Genomic DNA, 18,836 nt, shown 5'->3' on the forward strand with positions numbered 1-18,836 from the left:
GGAGACATACAAGTTTCCTTTATAGGTATACATCAGATAGGCAAAGGAGAAATAAAAACTTAGCTTTATGTAAAACTAGAGTAACAGCAGCAAAGTAGAAAGATAAAAAGAAAAAATAATATTGTAAATTAATAAAAATATGTAACAGTTTAATTATAGAAATATTAGTCTATATAGTCACTTAACTGTTAAAATAATAATTGAAACTTGTACCTTTACAAGGTCCTACAGAGGAAATTCAAGCATGTTCTATATGATGTTTAGTGCATTATTTATCACTTTAGAGATGAAATTACCTCTTGAAGTGTACTTTGGAGAAGTCAAACTGATTTCCTCCTCCTGGTAAGTAGAAGTAAAGCTGTATTCTGCCAGCTCCAGGGCCATCAGCAGAACAGTTTCACCTCTGTAGCTATATGTGTGTCAGTGTTTGGCTAAACTGAAAAAGTTCGTGAGGGTGTAATACAGAAACTCCTAGTCTAAAAGTATAGAAAGATTGAATTCATTTCAGCAATAGGCAGTCAGGAGGGGGAAAAAAAAGTTATTGGAAATGCTATTGCCTCTTTGGTTCTTTCTTCCTTGGGAAGTTTGCAGCATATAGATTTTTAATGCCAATAAAGGTCCAAGGAAGTTCCACTGAAAAAATAAACAAGACATTTACAAGAATAATATTGACAGATGTATAACTTCCTGGAACAAAGGACTAAAGAGAAAAACACTTCCAGTGAAGAGGTTTCTGTTGCACCCAAGGCAACCTAGTGTAATACAAAATATGACAACTCTAAAGAAACTTTTCTTCCACTAGATAAGGCATTTTCAGAGACTACCCTCTTCTTTAGAATCATGAAACAAGTAGCTCATGAACACTGGATTTTTCAAAAAACAATTAATCAAAAGCTGAAACTGCCTTACAAAGGAGTTATGACCTCATCTGAATGGAGGCAAGTGAGTCATTAAAAGGAAGATCTAATACAAGCCAGATTTCCTGCTTAGCTTCCTCTGACCTCTGTTGGCAGAGCTATTTTCTTCTTGCATTAAAAAGTGTGTCTAGAAATTGTTCAAGCTCTGTCAGGGGAACACAACTGACATGCTTGTACAGCACAAGGCTCACATCAGCTGTTCTCATCAAAGCACAGACTCAACAAATCTCTAACTGCAATGACTTATTGGGGGTGTCCTTCAACACAGGTTAAAAATCCCACTCCAACAGCAACCCAGCATTAAGTATTGCTTAAAGCTTTCTTAATCACCTTTCTAACCTTTAATATAAAATACCATCTTCTCATTATTAAAATATTACAGAAAATTGAATGATCTTAAACCTAATACGCTACCTTAACCACACAACAGAGCGTGCTGTGAATTTATCTTACACCTTAACACTGAATTTCCTGACATCCATCCAGTTAACTAAGCTCTCTTGTGCTACCATAACATCTTGTGAGAAAACCCATACCTGAATGGTTACTTTCTATTGAGAGTCATCTTAGACAGCCATATATCAAAACAAACATTTATTGTTGTTCTCTAATACTGTCCTGTTGGTTGTTTACATGGCTACCGACAGGTTTGAGGTTGTTGTGTTGGAACCTGTTTCCATGTGACAGCCGCAGTGCAGATACTTGTGGATACATTGGTGTGGAATGCTAATCACCACTACAGCCTGGGAACAATGGCCAGTGATGTCACCTATCACCAGAATTAACAGAAAGGCCTTAATTGCCTTATCATGTGCTTTGTGCTTCCTGCTGGAACGGCTAGAAATCACTAGAAAATACGAGAACAGATAAAATAAACCTGTATGAGTTTCAATAGTTAATAATAAAAGCAGTTCCAAAAGTCAATTAAGGAACTCATTATTCTTCTTCATATATACAGTCCTGATGCTGTTCAAAAAAGGTCTTGATTGCTTGTAGGAAAACTGAATTGAACACAGGTTATGAATAAAATGCATTAAAATATGTAATTTGGGATATAGACAGGACACAAAGCATACACGTCACTTAGCTTGTGAATTTAGAAATATTACTTGACAATATTCTCATAGAACAACTTTCTATAAACGTAAGTATTTTGAGCTATTGAAAAGTCAGTAAAAGTTTATACACTACACTATAATTCTGATAATATAAAATTCATAGAACATAGGTGCTTCTCTTATGCTAATTAACATGCTCAAATTGTTTATCCTGTAAATAAAAGCACTTCTTCCTTTTTCTCTAAATAATGATCATCAGGATAAATTTATAATCAAAAAGAAAAAAAAAGTGTGAAAGAAAAGAAAAAAATAGTAAGCACCCTTTAAAAAACAATCTCTGCACCCATTTTCAAAACCTTCTAATAAAATAAACAAAATACTAAAATTAAGAGAGAGAGAATAAAAGCTGAATAGAGCTCATAAAACATCCCTAGCTGTCGGCAAAGATTTTATCTTTGTCATTTAATGATGATGAAGCCAAGTAACTGTTGCTGGAATGGAAGCAGGCTGATGGAGAAGGCTTTCAAATTGAAGTCAAGGATATCACAACCTATATTTCTCTTAGTAGTTCCTCTATCTGTACACTTTCTTTCTAAATTCCATTACTTTCTGTATTTGAAACCCCCTGCAATAAATGTCATGTGTTGATCAAAGGTATAATGTTTTAATGTGCTTCCGTTCATGTGAAATTGTTTGTCCATACACCAGCAAGCTCTAAGCAGTTAAAAAAAATCAGAAAATCAGTAATTAATAACAGTGTTAACTTCCAGGGGAAATTGTGAAGAAAACTTTTCTCATATTTGATGTTAGTTATGCAAGATCTGATAGCAACATTCAGCTAACTGAAACAGACTGTGGGAACTCTTAGCATATACTAAATACTTACATTATTTGAACACAAAGTATACTAAGTTTAACAGTACATCAAAAATAAATAAGATATTTTTTAAGCATGAATAAAATCTGAAAAGCATGGTATGTAGCAATTTTTACAATTTTCATAGGGAAGACAAAGATAATATGATAATTTGTGGACACAATCAACTGGACATAAACTTTTCCAGTTAAAATAAAAATAAATTAGTATAATTAACATGCTGTTAAAAGGACAGTTGATGCATTTAAAAATGTGATATGAATTAAACTTACTTAAAAGTGTTTAGCATGTTTTTAGAGCGATTTAATTTAACTTCATTCTTCATCAATAAATTTTCATTTAAAGTGCTTTTATATTTAAATAATGCCCCTATGTTACTGTCCACAAACATATTTCAGAATTCTGCAATATAAAAGTCTGTTTGCCATTCCTGGGTTGAATTCCAGCTATTTAAGCATGGGTTTAGGGGTAATTCTATTATAATTTAAAACTGGTCCAGGAAGCAAATACGTGTGTGCATATATACACAAACATATATAAACCAAGAGTTACTCTATCTACAAACACACCAGTTTTGTATCCTTGCAATTTATCAAATGGAAAAAAAAACCAAACCAAACAACTATTTTAAGATACTTTGCTTTCATCAGTGATTTTAACGAAGCCCACCAAAATAAATTAAAAGAAGCAAAATATTTTCCATTTACTTTACCAATTTCTAACAAGAGTTAGATATCTATGGTTATGGGTGTATATATGTGAATGAACGAATAAATCCTTAACCCACCATATCTTTTTCTCCAGTTTGCAAGCTGTCACCCGTGAAAAGTATGGTGTAGATGGTAGGATGATACTGTACCTGATTGGCTCTGGAGGTGGTCATGGGATCAGATGGAGAGGACTTGGTGGTAGTTGGGGAAGATGGCAATGTCTGGGAACAAAGCAGTTCAGGAGCAAATCAACCTTTACAAGCCTTAGACTGAACAGTTAAAAAAATAAATAAACCAACAAAATAACATAACTAGAAAATTAAAATAAATAAAAAATGCCTAAGACAAAAATCTTTCTCCTACTCATTGGAACTTAATGGAATTTAAAGTCAATTGGATAAATAATGCATGTAAATATGCATGCTTATGCATGTAAAAACAAATTCATGACTTGAAATCAAGATGGTGAACTCACATAAATACTCAAAAATATGCTGACCACATGAGGAATATATTCTTTCCTCTCTCCTCCTCTTGGGGAAAATGAAGACTATAAGTAAACAAAAATTCCAGCAAGTTCAATGAGCACATTAGAAACAGTTATCAGTCTACGAACAAACAGGGCCAATGTCTAAAAGAAGTTAAGAGACATTTACTCTGGCACTTTATAAAGCACCATTCTACAGCAAGGACTTACAGCCAGCAAACTGTGTTCCATACCTTACAACAGTTACGCTGAAGCTACCGAGTTTTTGGCAATATTCTAACTGCTAAAAATATTCTTTGATCTTTTTAAATCTAGAAGCAGGTGAAAAAATGTAAGCATCAATCTCATGATGGATGATCATGCAGCTAATACCTTCATAACAAATAACTACAAAATATTTATGATTAGTGTTAAAAACGTTCGTTTAGTTGAGCAAAGGTCAATAGCTTATTATAGTTCTGTGTTCAAAATAAACACAAAAAAGAATTAAGAGTCATATTTATTGATCATCTTTTCTAAATAATATACATATGCTTAACATTAATTCTTGAACATATTAAAAAAGCACTGCTCTGTTTAAAAATTTTATATACACATTTCTCCTTTAAAAGTATTAGATCGTGACAGAAAAACTCTTCTTTTCTTTTTATAAATGTAGTAAAAAAGTAAAATTCCAATTTTCAAAACATAACATACAATACTTATTCAAAGCATGTTTTTGACATCTTTGCAATATATAAAGATTATAAAATATCAAAAATTACACTATTTTTATGTCAAGAAATAAGTGTTAAAGTGCGATACAATGGAATTTATCATATGCTCATATAGTTACTAACCAAAACTATTTAGAAATAAATAAAGCAAAATTTCACACTTTCAGCAGTTCTGTTACTTACAATCATTGACAGTCCCTCATAAAATAGGTATACATACTTTTGCACTAAAACTCTTAATGCATATGAGAAAGCTGGGACACTGTGAATGCATAAAGTTGTGTATTAGCAAAATATGGGCTTGTACATATGCACACACAAATATTTTAGATGTATGTTAAACAGTATGAAGATCCATTTTTCATAGTTTGTACATAAGCAGGCAATCAAAACAGGAAAAATCAAACCTTAAGAAATAGCTCCCTATTTTGTGCTTCCAACTTGTAACTCATTGTAAAACAGTAAAAACAAAAACAGCTTAAGCATCAACTGGGACTCTTTCACGATGTATCATGTATAGGACACTAAAAAATACGTAGCTTGGCAAACTGCTATTGGTCAGCAGGCACTACGCATTGCAAAAATCAAGGCAATTATAAAGGATTCTCCCATGTCTTTATGTACCAAACATGGGACCATCACGAGGGGTCCGGTCGTGAGGGGCAAGAATTATTTAGCAAAAGATGTGTCTGATTCCACAATAGCACACAATAGGCTAAGCTTGTTCAGCTATACAATTATACTTCTGATTTTAGTAAGATGATGCTGCATTTCTCTTACCAAAGTCTGAAATTGCAAGGAACTTATTTTTATCATTTAAGGCTAAACAGGAAAAAAATACAAAAAAAGCCCAACCCAAAACAAGAACAAAAAAAACCCAACCAAAAAGAATGGAGAATTGTTTATTGTCCCAATAGCTTTCCTTTATTACAGCGAGGTTTTAAACTTCCCTCCTGAAATCCCCAAAAGAAAAAAGAAAAATTTGCTAATGTATCTTGACAAAAATATTTCTGAAAAGTGATAGTTTGTGTTAACAACACCACTGCTAACTAGGGCATATGGCACTGTATGTTGTTTTGGTATGCTAGGTTGCCTATTAAAAGGAAAAATAGTTTGATCTTCACAGACGTTATCAAACCTAACAATTGGATTTATAGCTAAATGTGTAGAACAGTTCAACACTGGGTAATGGCAATCATTGATACCACAGGTGATTTAAGAAACTGGAAACATCTCAGATTTCAATTCATATCAATCTTTCTATAGCACAGAAATATACGGCCATGATGAAAAAAGGAGTGACGATAATCATTTCAGGTGGCTGCTGAACTATAACATCTATCAAGTAGAAGCATTTCACTATTTATTTTAGCAAAAGCCTGTTTAAAATACAACAGAAAAAAAAGAGATTAATAAATTTAAAAGCAAAGGCTGTATTATCAACTATGAAAAAACACCTTTTATTCCAAAATAAATGGGTAAATACTGAAAATAGTATTTCTTTTTCTTGTGTTTTTGGTTCTTTTTTTCTTCATACATCAGGTTGTTTGTATTTGAGGTTTGATCTCTTGCATTGTTTACTGACATAACTACTTTTATTTTTTCATATATATACATATACACACACACACACATATATTAATAATTGACAGTGTTTTGTAAAAATTAATCTCTTTTCATATGTCTATATAATTCTGAAGATACACCTATTTATTTCTTTCGTATCAATATAACACAAAGCAATTTTTCAAACATAAAAATTCCACCAGAAACAGGCATTTGGAGTTTGTATTGAATTTTCACTGGCTGGTAAGTTATTATACAGTCTCAATTGCTTTGCAAAAACTTTTCAGCAAAATTGCTTCTTAAAGCAAGTTGGATAGAACTCAGTATTCTGACTTATTATGCAGCATAGAATGTTTTGGGTTTTTGTTTTTAAATTGGCAAATCTTTTGCATTATGCAAACACTCGAACTGAGTAGTTATGAGATTTCTGACAACGAGATGTATAAAAAGGTTAGAAATCACAAGATGAATTTACATTACAAGTTTCAATTTTTGAGTCTGCTGCTTCCATAGTGTAATTGGAGATTTCCTGAAATTGCAAGTTGACTACTGGCAACGTGGTAGAAAAAAAAAGTTAGAATTTCTACCACATGCCTCTTCCAAGTCATTCAGAGTGTTTCTTAAGGTGTTTCTTGAACAGTGTAATCTCAGCCATGATGAAATTAAACTTCTCTGTTTTCTTAAATACTATTACCTTTCGTACTACTTAAGAGATAATTAATGAGCTACAGATTAGAGTGTGCTGCTTGTTCCAGCTTTACACTACTAGAAGGGGAATTTGAGAATACAAATTTTAAGTGTTTAAAAAGGAGCCTAATTTTAGAAATAAAATTATTTTTTAGTCATATTTGAGTTGCAGTATCTTCTGGAAGTCCAAGAAAATACTACTACTTTCTTGTGCTCAAAGATTGACTATACTGTGAGAGACTTCTCTCAGGGAGCACAACACACTACAGGGTGTGCAGAATTATGGTCAAACTATCACACTTCCATTCCTGACATTTTTTCATTAAGAGAGTGAAGATATAGCTGTACTGTGGTGGTATAGAGTACATACAGTCCATCTGCATGCTGTTTCAGAAGGTCTCTGAGTCCTCTTTTGATTACAATGACACCCTTATGTACATATTTACACTAAAGAATTTCAATACTTACACCATGGATAATAATAAAACTGTACTGAGACAGTTCTCTTAATTCTCAGTACTTACTAGTGTACATATTTAGGACTAGAAAGAAAAGGCAGAAAATGAAATATTATTTGAAATAAGGCTACAGAAATGTGCAAGCACAAAAAAACAATTTAAATGTGAAGGTGAGACTGTATTTACAGCTCACCAATTTCTAGTTTCTCACTACAGAGCTTGCCAAACAAAGGAGATCTTGGTAATAATATTACCTACAATAAATAACTATTAAGACTAACCTAATACTGAGTTTCAGTCCTGCATATATTAATATTGGTGCTTTTAATCACTGAAATTAGTGTGATAAATCCAATTTGCTTAAGTCAATATTTTAATGCACTTCAAGAAAAGGTGTTATCTTTGAAAAAAATGTATTAAACAGTTTAATACTTTCTGCAGTTAAAATGAGAAACAGAGAGCACTGCAAGGCCCCCCTGTTCTGAACAACCTAAAGACTGACTTACGAGACTTTCAGCACTATCAGAGATAAGCCTTCCTTAAGAGACTGCTTGCTTTTCTAAACAGTCTTCTTCACATCTGCTGTGATCTCCTTTAATCTGTAACTCTGGCAGAAGATTCTTATCTTGGAGATGACTGTATAAATATATAACACATTTCAAAAAAAGAGAATTTGGACAAAGACATAACCAAGGATTAATAATTTGCTTATCCCTGTGTATCTTACTATACATTGCAGAATGATAACTGATGTGATTTTTCACTTATGTTCACAAGTGAAAAAGGTTCATGAGAAGTTTTTTAACTAGATGAAAAGGTGCTGTGACCTATGAAGCTACTTATTTTTTGTTTAAATGAAAATGTAATTTTCTCGTATTCTACAGTTTAATCAGATTCATCTAGGTGACAAACTTCTGTCTTCAATGGATGACAAAGAAAAGAAAGGCTTCTCAGAAGGGATAGGCATTTTAAAAAAACAATGAAAGTTCCTTAAGGAAGGAAGAATCTGAGTGTATTGGTGGATTAAAAACTGAATGCAATCCTGCAATGTGCACATGCAGTCAGAAAGCAAACTGCACCCTAGGTTGCACCAGAAGAAGTGTGTCTGGGAGGATGAGAGGTGGTTCTGTCCCTCTGCTCTAGTGAGACTCCACCTGCAGTGCTGCATCCACCTCTGGGGCTCTCAGGATAGAGAGACATGGACTTGCTGGAGAAGATCCAGAATAGGACCACAAAGGCAAACAGTGACTGGAGCACCTCTCCTGTAAAGATGGCACTGTTTATCCTAGAGACAGGAAAGCTTCTTGGAGACCTTATAGAAAACCTTTCATCACTTAAGGAGGGAAAGATTGGGACAGCCTTTTTATTGGATCGAGTAGTGACTGGACATGGGATGAGGTTTTTAAACTGGAACAGGTAGATCTTGATTAAATATTAGGGGCAAACCTTACTGTGATGGTGGTGAGGCACTAGAAGAGGTTGAACAGAGAAGCTGTGGATGATCCATATTGGAACTGTTCAAGACCAGGTTGGATGAGGCAACCTGATCTAGTGAAAGGTGTTCTTGGCACAGGGGATGGATTTAGATCATCTTTAATTTGCCTTCCATCTAAAACCACCCCATGATTCTATGAAGTCTACTGAGCCTTTATAGCCTGAAGAACTCATAATCCAAACCAATAACCCCCTCCTCCATTTAAGCCAATATTTTCAGCTGTGTATTCTTAAACTCAGGTTCTACATGGGCATTTGAAAGCAAAAGTTCTTATTTAAAAATTATTAAATTTTCTGTTTAGTTGCTGATCAATATTTCTGGAGTAAAAGCAGTTTTCAATAGAGGAACATGAAATTACAAATTTGAGTTCAGAAATAAACTTTTGCAGAATTTGAGTAAAATAACTGGGATCATGATTAGTAAATAATATTATTATTTTATTAATAATAATAAAAATAATAAAATAATTTTTAAAAAGTTTTTTGGGACATGTCATGAGACATTAATTATCTACTGAAAAAGCTGAAGTGAAACTGGCTCCAATGAAAGCTTTAATTGGAAGTTCTATATGTGATAGTTTTAATCTAGATTTACAAGGAGGAAATTCTAAATACATTTTTATGTTTTAAAAGACCAAAACATTTCATAGAATCAAAGAATCATTCAGGTAGGAAGGGATTTCAGAAGGCCAAACAGTGCAAACTCCTGTTTGAAGCAGAGTTATCTTTAAGATAGGTCCTTTTTCCTTCCATAAAATGCACAGTTCAGCAATGAGCATCTCTGTTTCCATGTGCTTCCTGGACAGGCTGCTACACCATACAGGTGTGGCTATCTGCCACACCTGAAAGCTGGAAGGAAAATTCAACTAGCCTACAAAAAAGTTGTAATAATTTCTGAAGTAGGTGATAAAACCAATTTAAGCAGCCTTTTCCAATGTTCATAAGAGTTGCTATTAACTTAGAGGTGAAATTTAAAGCTTTGGATGCTGATTACAAAGACTAAACTGCTCAGGCTCTTGATCTCTTATGAAAACATTTTTTTGTTCCTGTGAGTTATGATATGGTTTGAAGGAGTTTGTATGACACTCTAATTAGTAAAGAGAGAAAAAGGAGGCTAAATGCTCATAGCAGTTTCTGGGAAAAAAATGGGCACAGGAACCAGTTGCTTATTGTTGAATGATACTTAGAAATAGCAGATGTCTGACATCCATGGAGATTGTCTGTGTTGCGCAGATATGAAAGATACAAACATTTGTCAATTAAACATCTATCAGGCCTACTTGGAGGAAAGAACTCCCTGGGATCTACTAATAAGTCCAAAGGATTAGGAGAGACAAAAAAAAACACACTGGAGAAGGCTCTAAAGGAAGCACACAGATTTGCTTTCAAATTTCTGCAGCTGAAAAAGCTGACGTTAAAGGGACAATGCTCAGATAGTGATTTCCACTGGTAAGGAGAGATGCCAGGCCAGAGTCAGCCTCCCTGTGTCCCATGCCTTTCTTGAAGACAGAAAGTGCTGAAATTCAAGTGGTCAGCACAGGCTTTACCTACTGCCCTTCATCATTGAATCTACAACCAGAAATTTTCCTTCCTAGCTCCCTTCCCTAGGGTGAGTGTTGATAAAGAAGCCCAAGACAGAGAAATTCCAATAGAGAAATGAGAGGTGCATGCTCTTATAGACTTCAACTACTGATGTCTTTATTCATGGGGAGAAACCTGTATCTTCTTTTTGACTGAAATATTTTCAGAGTTCCTAAATGAAGGTAAAATTTATTATTTCAAATCAACTTTAAATTTTCTTCAATCTGCAGTGTAATACTTTGTGTGCCTATGTTCTTGGGCAACATTCTAAGACAGGAAGAACCATGTAAATTTTTGAGTAAAAGAAGTTACAAATAATAAGGCTTATTAAAAAAAACCAAAATTACTAGTATTTAAAATTTTACTAATACTTCTAATAAAATTGTGATATTTGTGCACTCAAGAAAATAACACTTGAGTTCTAAACCACAACAACCTGTTATAAAATATTATTCTCTTAAATTTTTTAATTAAGGCATAATATCTTTCATTAAGGTACAGTATACTCTGACACTGAAGGACAGATTAATTAACTTCAAATTCCACCTAAGAACTAAGATAATAATTTCACATCTTGGTGAAAATAATGGATTTTAGGTTTGAGTCAATTTTAGATTCAGTCAATATTTATAGTGTACTAATTTATGATGAACAGATATTGCCTCATTAAAAGAGAATTTATACAATTCATTGTGGTTAAAATTGTTTAACATATGCACATGCATATCCACAAATATTTGAAGTTATATTATGTACCTGCATGTATACAAGTAATATATTTATATTCTAAGATGCAGTTAGTATACATTGTACTTTAGTCTGTCTTAACTTCATTAGCAGTGACTGTATTCACTAATCCATCCCTCCAGAATTTAATTGAACTTAACATTTCAAACCAACAAACCCCAAACCAAACTTTCAAAAAAGAGGAAAAAAATTAAAAATTAAAAAAATAACAAAAAACCAGCAATAACTAAAAAAACAAAACAAAACAAACAAATCAAACCAAGCAAGCAAGCAAAAAAAAAAAAAAACAACCCCAAAATAAAAGAAAAACAACCTCAACAACTTTGCAAATACATTTTCTGAAGAAATAGTGTGGACAACAAGTTATATCATCTTCAGACACAAGAGAGTAATTATTTAGGCATTACACTAAAGAGCTCTGTAATCTAGTTTCTCAGGTTCTTACTGATTTACCTAAAAATCTAGCTTAATTTCAATTCAAAAGGGGAAAACCACTTTTTATTATAATACAGAACACTCATTTCCCACTGGATTAAGAAATATTGGCATAAAAGCCAATATTTTATCAGCAGAAAAGCCTCTCAAAATATACATCAATTTCAGATTTTTCCCTCTCTTTCAGGCATAATCATTTTCATGTCTAATAATTGAGAAACTAATCCTATAAAATTGGGGGATTTCTTTTAGTATTTTCTTATAAATTAACCAGAGTAATTTGTATGTAAAATTATTGCATACAGAAAAAATAAATAGTAGTAAATATTAGAAATCATAGAAATGGTTTTTGCACAGTTTTATCCATCTAAAGAAGTCTTTTGCAGACTTATCCTGTTCAAAAACATCTTTATATAAGCATTCTGTGTATGTCACTGTATACAAAGCAAAATAATTGCACACAGTTACCAAATTAGAGGAAACTGAATCTTGGTAGTGTAGGACAAAACAATCTTTCCCACATAGGACAGGTGAGAAATTAAAGTCTATCCTCTACAGGACAGACACAAGACAAAATTTTACTAATGTATACTCATTTCTTTCTTCATTCTTTTCTTATTCAGTACAATGGAAAAGAACTTCAAATTCTATATGATGTGTATTTCCCATTCTCCTTACAGAGCAAATTTTTTAAACTTAAAATTTGTATGGAAAACCAAAGAATAAAGAACTAGGGCAATAATAGCTTGCAAATATTTTTTGCAGTACCCAAAGATTTTGAATGAAGCCAGTAAAAAACCGGCAAAAAGATGCCAAAAACAACACAAAATGAAATTGTAAAAAACTTCCCAAGTAAATTATCCTTATTTTTTCAAGTTCTTACATGTAAGATTATAAATTATCTAATCTAGGGTCTAAAAAAAAAAGTTATTTTTTTCTTTTATTTATATACATAAACGTAGAGAACATTCAGTTAATCTGTGATTTTAGTAACACTTTAGATTTACATAGGGTTCACCATTTAAGATTAAAATTCAGCAATCTTTAACTAAGACCTAGGGGTCTATTATCACCTTATACAGTAAAGAAAAGTTTATGAAAGAAACACATTAGAGCATGGCATTGGAATTTATAAAACACTGTCTAAAAGAACTGCTGAGAAACATGGAACATGTAAGTACAAAGAGTACCAGCAAGTTACTAAAATCTAAGATAACATTTTCTTAAAGAACATCTTATGTTTACCCCTTCCAGCACTAAAGTTTTAAGACTTCTAAGGAGCTGCTGTGACTCTCTATTCCCAACCAAAAACTCACTTGTTTGATGCGGTCTGGATTAACAGTGGTCTGAGGCTGTAGAATGCTGACAGGCTCTGTCTTGGCCACATTCTGAGGCATTTCTCGAATCTTCTCTGCAATGAAGCCATGAACTGCATTTAGTGCTTCCACTGTTCCCTGGATCAGACACACCCGCTCTGTAGTACCTGCAGATACCAAAAGTCCATCTGAGTTATGTGGATTCTTCAAGATCCCACAAACTGCTTCAATTCGGGCACAAAGATGCCAATGTTGCAAAACCAATGAACAACAGCTCCCTAAAAGTACACAAGAGAGATTCCTGAAAGATAACATACTGATGATGTGAAGATTATTTTGAAAAACTCCTATTGGTGTAGATCACACAATCACAAACATTCCAAGCCAGCCTGGATAACATCAGTCAGAATACTCATAACCTTCTTCCAAAATGAAATTCTTCTGTTTGTGCTACAAAAAGTCAACACCAGTTCTTATCTATTGATTTCTTATTTAAAAACATCTACAGGATGGCTAAAGCTGGATGCAGAACTGTGGAAAAATACTTCCTTGATTTTCAATTTGTTGTGATGAGACTGATTTTAGATGATTTTATATGGCTTTACTGTATAGCAAAAAAGGACTGTTTTACATATGGGGTTACAGTTTGATACATCCTCAATAAAAAAAATAATAAAAAACCACCCAGTATTAATCCTAAGGATCAGAGTATGACAGTTGACTGAAACAATTCATGTTTTGTATTCCACATATCAAACCACTTAAATAGGTTCCAGAAAATCAGTTTTGATTTGAAAAGCAGGATTTGACAGGTGTTGGAAAAAAAATCTCCCCAAACCCCCAAGAACCCAAAGGTAACTGAAAAAGGAATATTGTAGTTTCCAATTTCAGGAATACCAACATAAGACAACCTATATGTTCAAGAAAACTGCTTTAAAATTTCACATAATACATACTTTCAAAAACATATTCTTTACATTTCCAACATACACAATTTTTTGATATTCATCACCTCACTGTTGTTTTAAAATACCAGTAGACAGTTCTACTAACAGAAGACTATTATAACAGGAACTATCAAAATATTAGTGTATTCCTAAAAATATAGCAACACCATAATACTGATTGTGTTGCAAAGATAAGACAGACACATATCTCTATTCAATGTCAGTGAATATTCTGCTTCAAGACTATGGAGAGGGGAGCAAAATAACAAATCTGAGCCATAGAATTAGAACAAAAATATATATGATTTTTTTTTCATTGATATATTCCTAGTAAATACATTTGATAAGGTCACAAATTAATCTTTTCTCACATAAAATTCATTCACCCTACCTAAGAAAGTGAAAATAACAATGTCATGATGTGGCAAATACTAACAAGTTTGTGAAAATTTCTGAAGTTCACCACATGTTTGTTGCCCTATTTCCAATGTACAACCTGCATGGAATCACATAGATTAATGTACCAGAGTGGAAAGCAACCTTCTCCATAAAATTCCCTTCCTATCAATTTTATAATTTTTTAATCAGCTTTTATCATCTTAAAATATGTCCCTTACAAGAGTGTAACATAGACTTTAACAGAGAATAGTACAGTAAATTTAGGAATTTCCAAAAAAAAAAAATAAAATTGTGTTTTATTAGTTAATGCTCTTCACTTGCTTCTCTGAATGATCTCTAATATTAAATATTTTACTACCTAAAGATGAAGGAGCACACTAAGAGCCTTGCCTGCTCTTAAGATAACATATTCACATATACTTACAGTCTGATTTTTATCTTAAGTATCAGGCAATACTGAAATTCAGCACTGGTAGAAGTAATACAGCAAAAAATACAGAATAAGAAAACACACTTTTTTTTTGTCTATCAAAATACGTTGTTCAAAAATAATTAAAATTAGGATTAAAACATGTCAACCAATATTTCAAAATATGTCAGATTGTTAATCCTTGACATAAAATATAAGATTAGAATGTTTACACTCTGAACTGCAAGTTATAAAAAGTCTCCCAATCAAATGCATATTTCTCAAGAGGAAGCTTTCTAAAATATTTTTGTGACCTCTTACAGCATCTTTTCAACAAATCAGCTTCAAAATACAGCTAATTTTCTTTTCCAAAGGCTCTATCAGAAAAGGGAATTTCACTGAGTGAAAGTCACCATAGCAAATGAAACTTAGTTCCTAGACAAAGCTTTCTTAATGCCTTTTTTCTTTTTCCTGCTTGGCTTCCTCCCCTTTTGCAAACATGGCCTGTGGTTTCTGTGTAAAGCAACCCAGCTCAAGGAAAATGCTCTGGGGAGTCTTTACAAGGTAGTATTAATTGTCTCCTAAGTGATGAGACGTGAGGTGCACTGATCAATGCAGCTAATGCAAGTGTTCTCTAGGTCAGCAGACAACACACTGAAACAAAACACAGATCAGCTTACTGCGAGCCACCAGCCTCACTCAGAGAGCACTTAACAGGGATGACTTCTGTCAAAACACTTGAATGGAAAACAGGCAATGCTAAACAGGAATTTCCTTAGACTTGACACTAAGTGACTGAAGGGGATTTTGCAATCTGTTATTTTAGGAGGCGCGGCAAAATAATAATGATAATAATATGCCCTATGTCATACTCCAGACCCAAGATGCTACATATTTCAGTGTGTATAAACTAGAATGTAGTAGCAGAAATCACTGTTCTGTGAAAAAATAAAATTGTGCAACAACACATCTCACAGAGAGTTAAAGTTTTAAATTGCACATTTCTTTGATAGTCATGTGCACAAAAAAAAAATTAAAATGTGGAGAAATTGTACACCTATGCAGTTTTGAATTACCTTAATCTTTTTGAAACAATGTTGTCATATTCCTTAACAACTGTAATAGATTTTCACTCAGATACTAGAGTACAATAATTTATAAGAATTATGCAAAAGAAAAACTGCCAGCTACATGACCAACGTGTACAGCAAAAATAAAACTATGAATCACTAACACTGGTGAAATTTCTGTCATTTTAAGAGCTTTTATGCTCCATTAGTGTATGAACTAAAGATTGCTTATAATTTCCAGTTAACAGTTTTATCCAATTCTTTTTTTCACATTTCTGTGAACAAAAGCTCAGCCATCTATATATATACTTTTGTCATATGATTTTCAAAATATGTATTTAAAATACAGATCTAATTTTTGAAATAGCTGACAAAGAAAATCAAATTACCAAAATTACCAAAAATCACTGCCCTCATTCATCCAATATAAAATTATCCTCTTTTCCAAAGTTACTTACAATTCAATTAGGCGCTAGGGTCACGTATTGTATCCTGCCTTTTAAAGATGAAGATACAAAATATATACAAGAGAAGAATAATTTTGCCATAGATAATGGCCAAATGTAGAATAGGTGATTATCATCCCTGTAAATTAAATAAACCCAGAAAAAATGTTTTTATGTCTGTTCAATAATAACAAATTCCATGGTAGAAATTTGCATGTGGCTATAAACTGGAAAAAAACCCTAAAAACATGCTACCCATGTTTCTACAATCATTTGATGTTTATTTTTTTCTAAGGAAACTCAAATATTTTTCAGCAAGTGCAGAGTCATTTCTTTCCCCTTATACTAGAACCCAAATTCAATTGGCATGTGTGGGTTTTAACTTTTTCTTATCAAATAAGAGGCAGAATCTAATTGCACAAAAAATCCCTCTCTGTTTTTATTTCACCAATAAATTTATGTGTTAAACCATCAGAGAAAAAAGGAAACCTTTATTTATTTTTTTATTTTAGTTTATTTAGTTCCGTTTACTGGGGGGGGGGGGGGGGGGGGGGGCACTTTTGGGGCCCTTTTTTTAACAGCATTATATAGATTATTTCCTTTTTCTCTACAGTTCCATCGAGAGGGAAAAGTGAAACCACTACCAGGCATCAGAAAATTTACAGGAAACTAAACAAAAAAATCTTTTGATTTCTAATGAATTAGGACTAAAGCATAAACAGGCTTGCAATAACTTTATTTTAAGAACTCATTTTTCCTCCTACCTCATGTAACTATCCAAAATTTTACTTCTGGCAAATATCCACCACATTAATTTTTTCATGCACTTCCAAACAACAGACCATGATTTTTCTCTGAGAATGTTGTTTGCTTATTGGGCAACTGATGCTCTTAAATGATTTTAAAGCAACCATAAGAACAAACGGCAGGAGATGCAACAGTATAAACAATCCTGATGCTTTTGATGTCTGTATTTCTGTACTTAACTGGTGCACATCTATCTATACATGGTTGCCACTAAAATTAAAAAAAACTTACTTAGAGACTCTGATTCAATGTGTAGGAGTTCTGTACTCACAAAAATGCTCACTAAATGTTCGATGTGCTTCTGTATTTTTGGAAAATAAGAAGCATTTCTCAGCTGAAATGGTTTGGGAATGCATAGTACCTTTCAGAAATCTCTGGCATTTATAGGACTGTAAACTTTATACTGGGCTTTAACGTCAATCTTAAAGAGAATCTGAAAACCTAAAAAGCACATTGCAATAACAGCCCAGGGTAATCCCAATACATCCACTAATTAATTCTTCTTGTATTTTTCCAGTGTACCATGCCAATTTGTTTGATACTAAAAGGGAGAACCTGTGAGAGAAGCCAAAGCTAAAACCTTAACTAAGTGAAAGCTGCACTACAGTCTCTCATCTGCTCGTTTACATTAAACCTTTGGTTTGACGACTCCCAGTACAGCACTCTACTAAACCCAATGTCCCACACATGTATTTTTGTGACCCACAATCAACTGGCTGTTAGAGCAGGATTCTATAGAATGCCACACAGACTGATTCAGCCAAAAACTGATCTTGCAAACCTTTGGTAATATAAGACTGTGCTTTGACACTATTCCCAAGCAAACAAAATATTGTCAGCGACTTGCTTAACATGACATTCTGATAAACTCTTTCTTGGATATAACTTTTCCACTGCACATTTGCATAAAGCCTCAGAAAATGAAAGGCATTAAATAAAAATGATTTTTTATTCAAATGCATGAGAAGTATCTCACAAGGCCTTTGACAGATATAAAAAACCCTTCTCATACAAATGATAAAATGTACAATTTTAAATGCAATACATAAGGACATCCCACAGACGTGTGAAGTGTTACAGAAATCTCAACTGAACAGTTTCCTCCTTCAATTCTTATCTCTCTCCTATCCTTTTTACCTATGTTTCTCAATGGAGAATTAACTGGTCTTAACACAGAGTCTGTTCCCATATTCCCCACCGACATAAAGGCGTTTCCCAAAGCAGAGCCTAATGATCTCAGACTTCCCAAACTGGAAGGGGAAACAAGGGCTGGTTGAAATCCTAGGGCATTGAAGTTCTGCTCTTGTTTACATCCAGATGAAATATTGTTGGAACTGGACACTGACACAAATAAGGGTGTGTTCACAGGAAGCCTTACTGTCCTCAGAAGAACCTGACTGCTGAACTCAGGTTAATAGCGATTATTTTGGGTGTGACATATGGACAGCCATGCACATATATGTGCACATAGGTATTCATACCCACATATACACCAATTTGCTTTACTGTGATTGGATAAATGACAACTTTCACTAGAACTCAGCTCTTGGAATGGGTCAAGTTTAAAAATTCTGTATGAATACTGAGAGTTATATGAAAACAAGTTTACAATCCATTGTGATTTGGTCACAAGACTAAATTACGTGAATCTGGGTTTACCATAGTTGTGACTAAAGAAACAAATTATTCCCATGTGAGAAAGTAAGAAA

General features: G+C 33.3%; 1 protein-coding gene across 6 annotated transcripts in view; it reads right to left on the reverse strand.

Moving 5' to 3' along the window:
* NOVA1 (NOVA alternative splicing regulator 1) overlaps positions 1–18,836 on the reverse strand; it is a 158,077-nt gene that overhangs the window by 38,808 nt on the left and 100,433 nt on the right. For 5 of the 6 annotated variants that reach the window (XM_058836601.1, XM_058836611.1, XM_058836583.1 and 2 more), the window contains exons 3-4: positions 13,050–13,216; positions 3,712–3,783 (exon numbers count right to left, since the gene is read on the reverse strand). In XM_058836601.1, coding sequence (XP_058692584.1) covers positions 3,712–3,783; positions 13,050–13,216 — 239 coding nt within the window. Of the gene's footprint in view, positions 1–1,741; positions 1,765–3,711; positions 3,784–13,049; positions 13,217–18,836 lie in introns of those variants that run through there. The other variant, XM_058836627.1, reaches the window with a different exon arrangement.

The sequence above is a fragment of the Poecile atricapillus genome, chromosome 1 (genome assembly GCF_030490865.1).
Source record: "Poecile atricapillus isolate bPoeAtr1 chromosome 1, bPoeAtr1.hap1, whole genome shotgun sequence".
NCBI lineage: Eukaryota > Metazoa > Chordata > Aves > Passeriformes > Paridae > Poecile > Poecile atricapillus.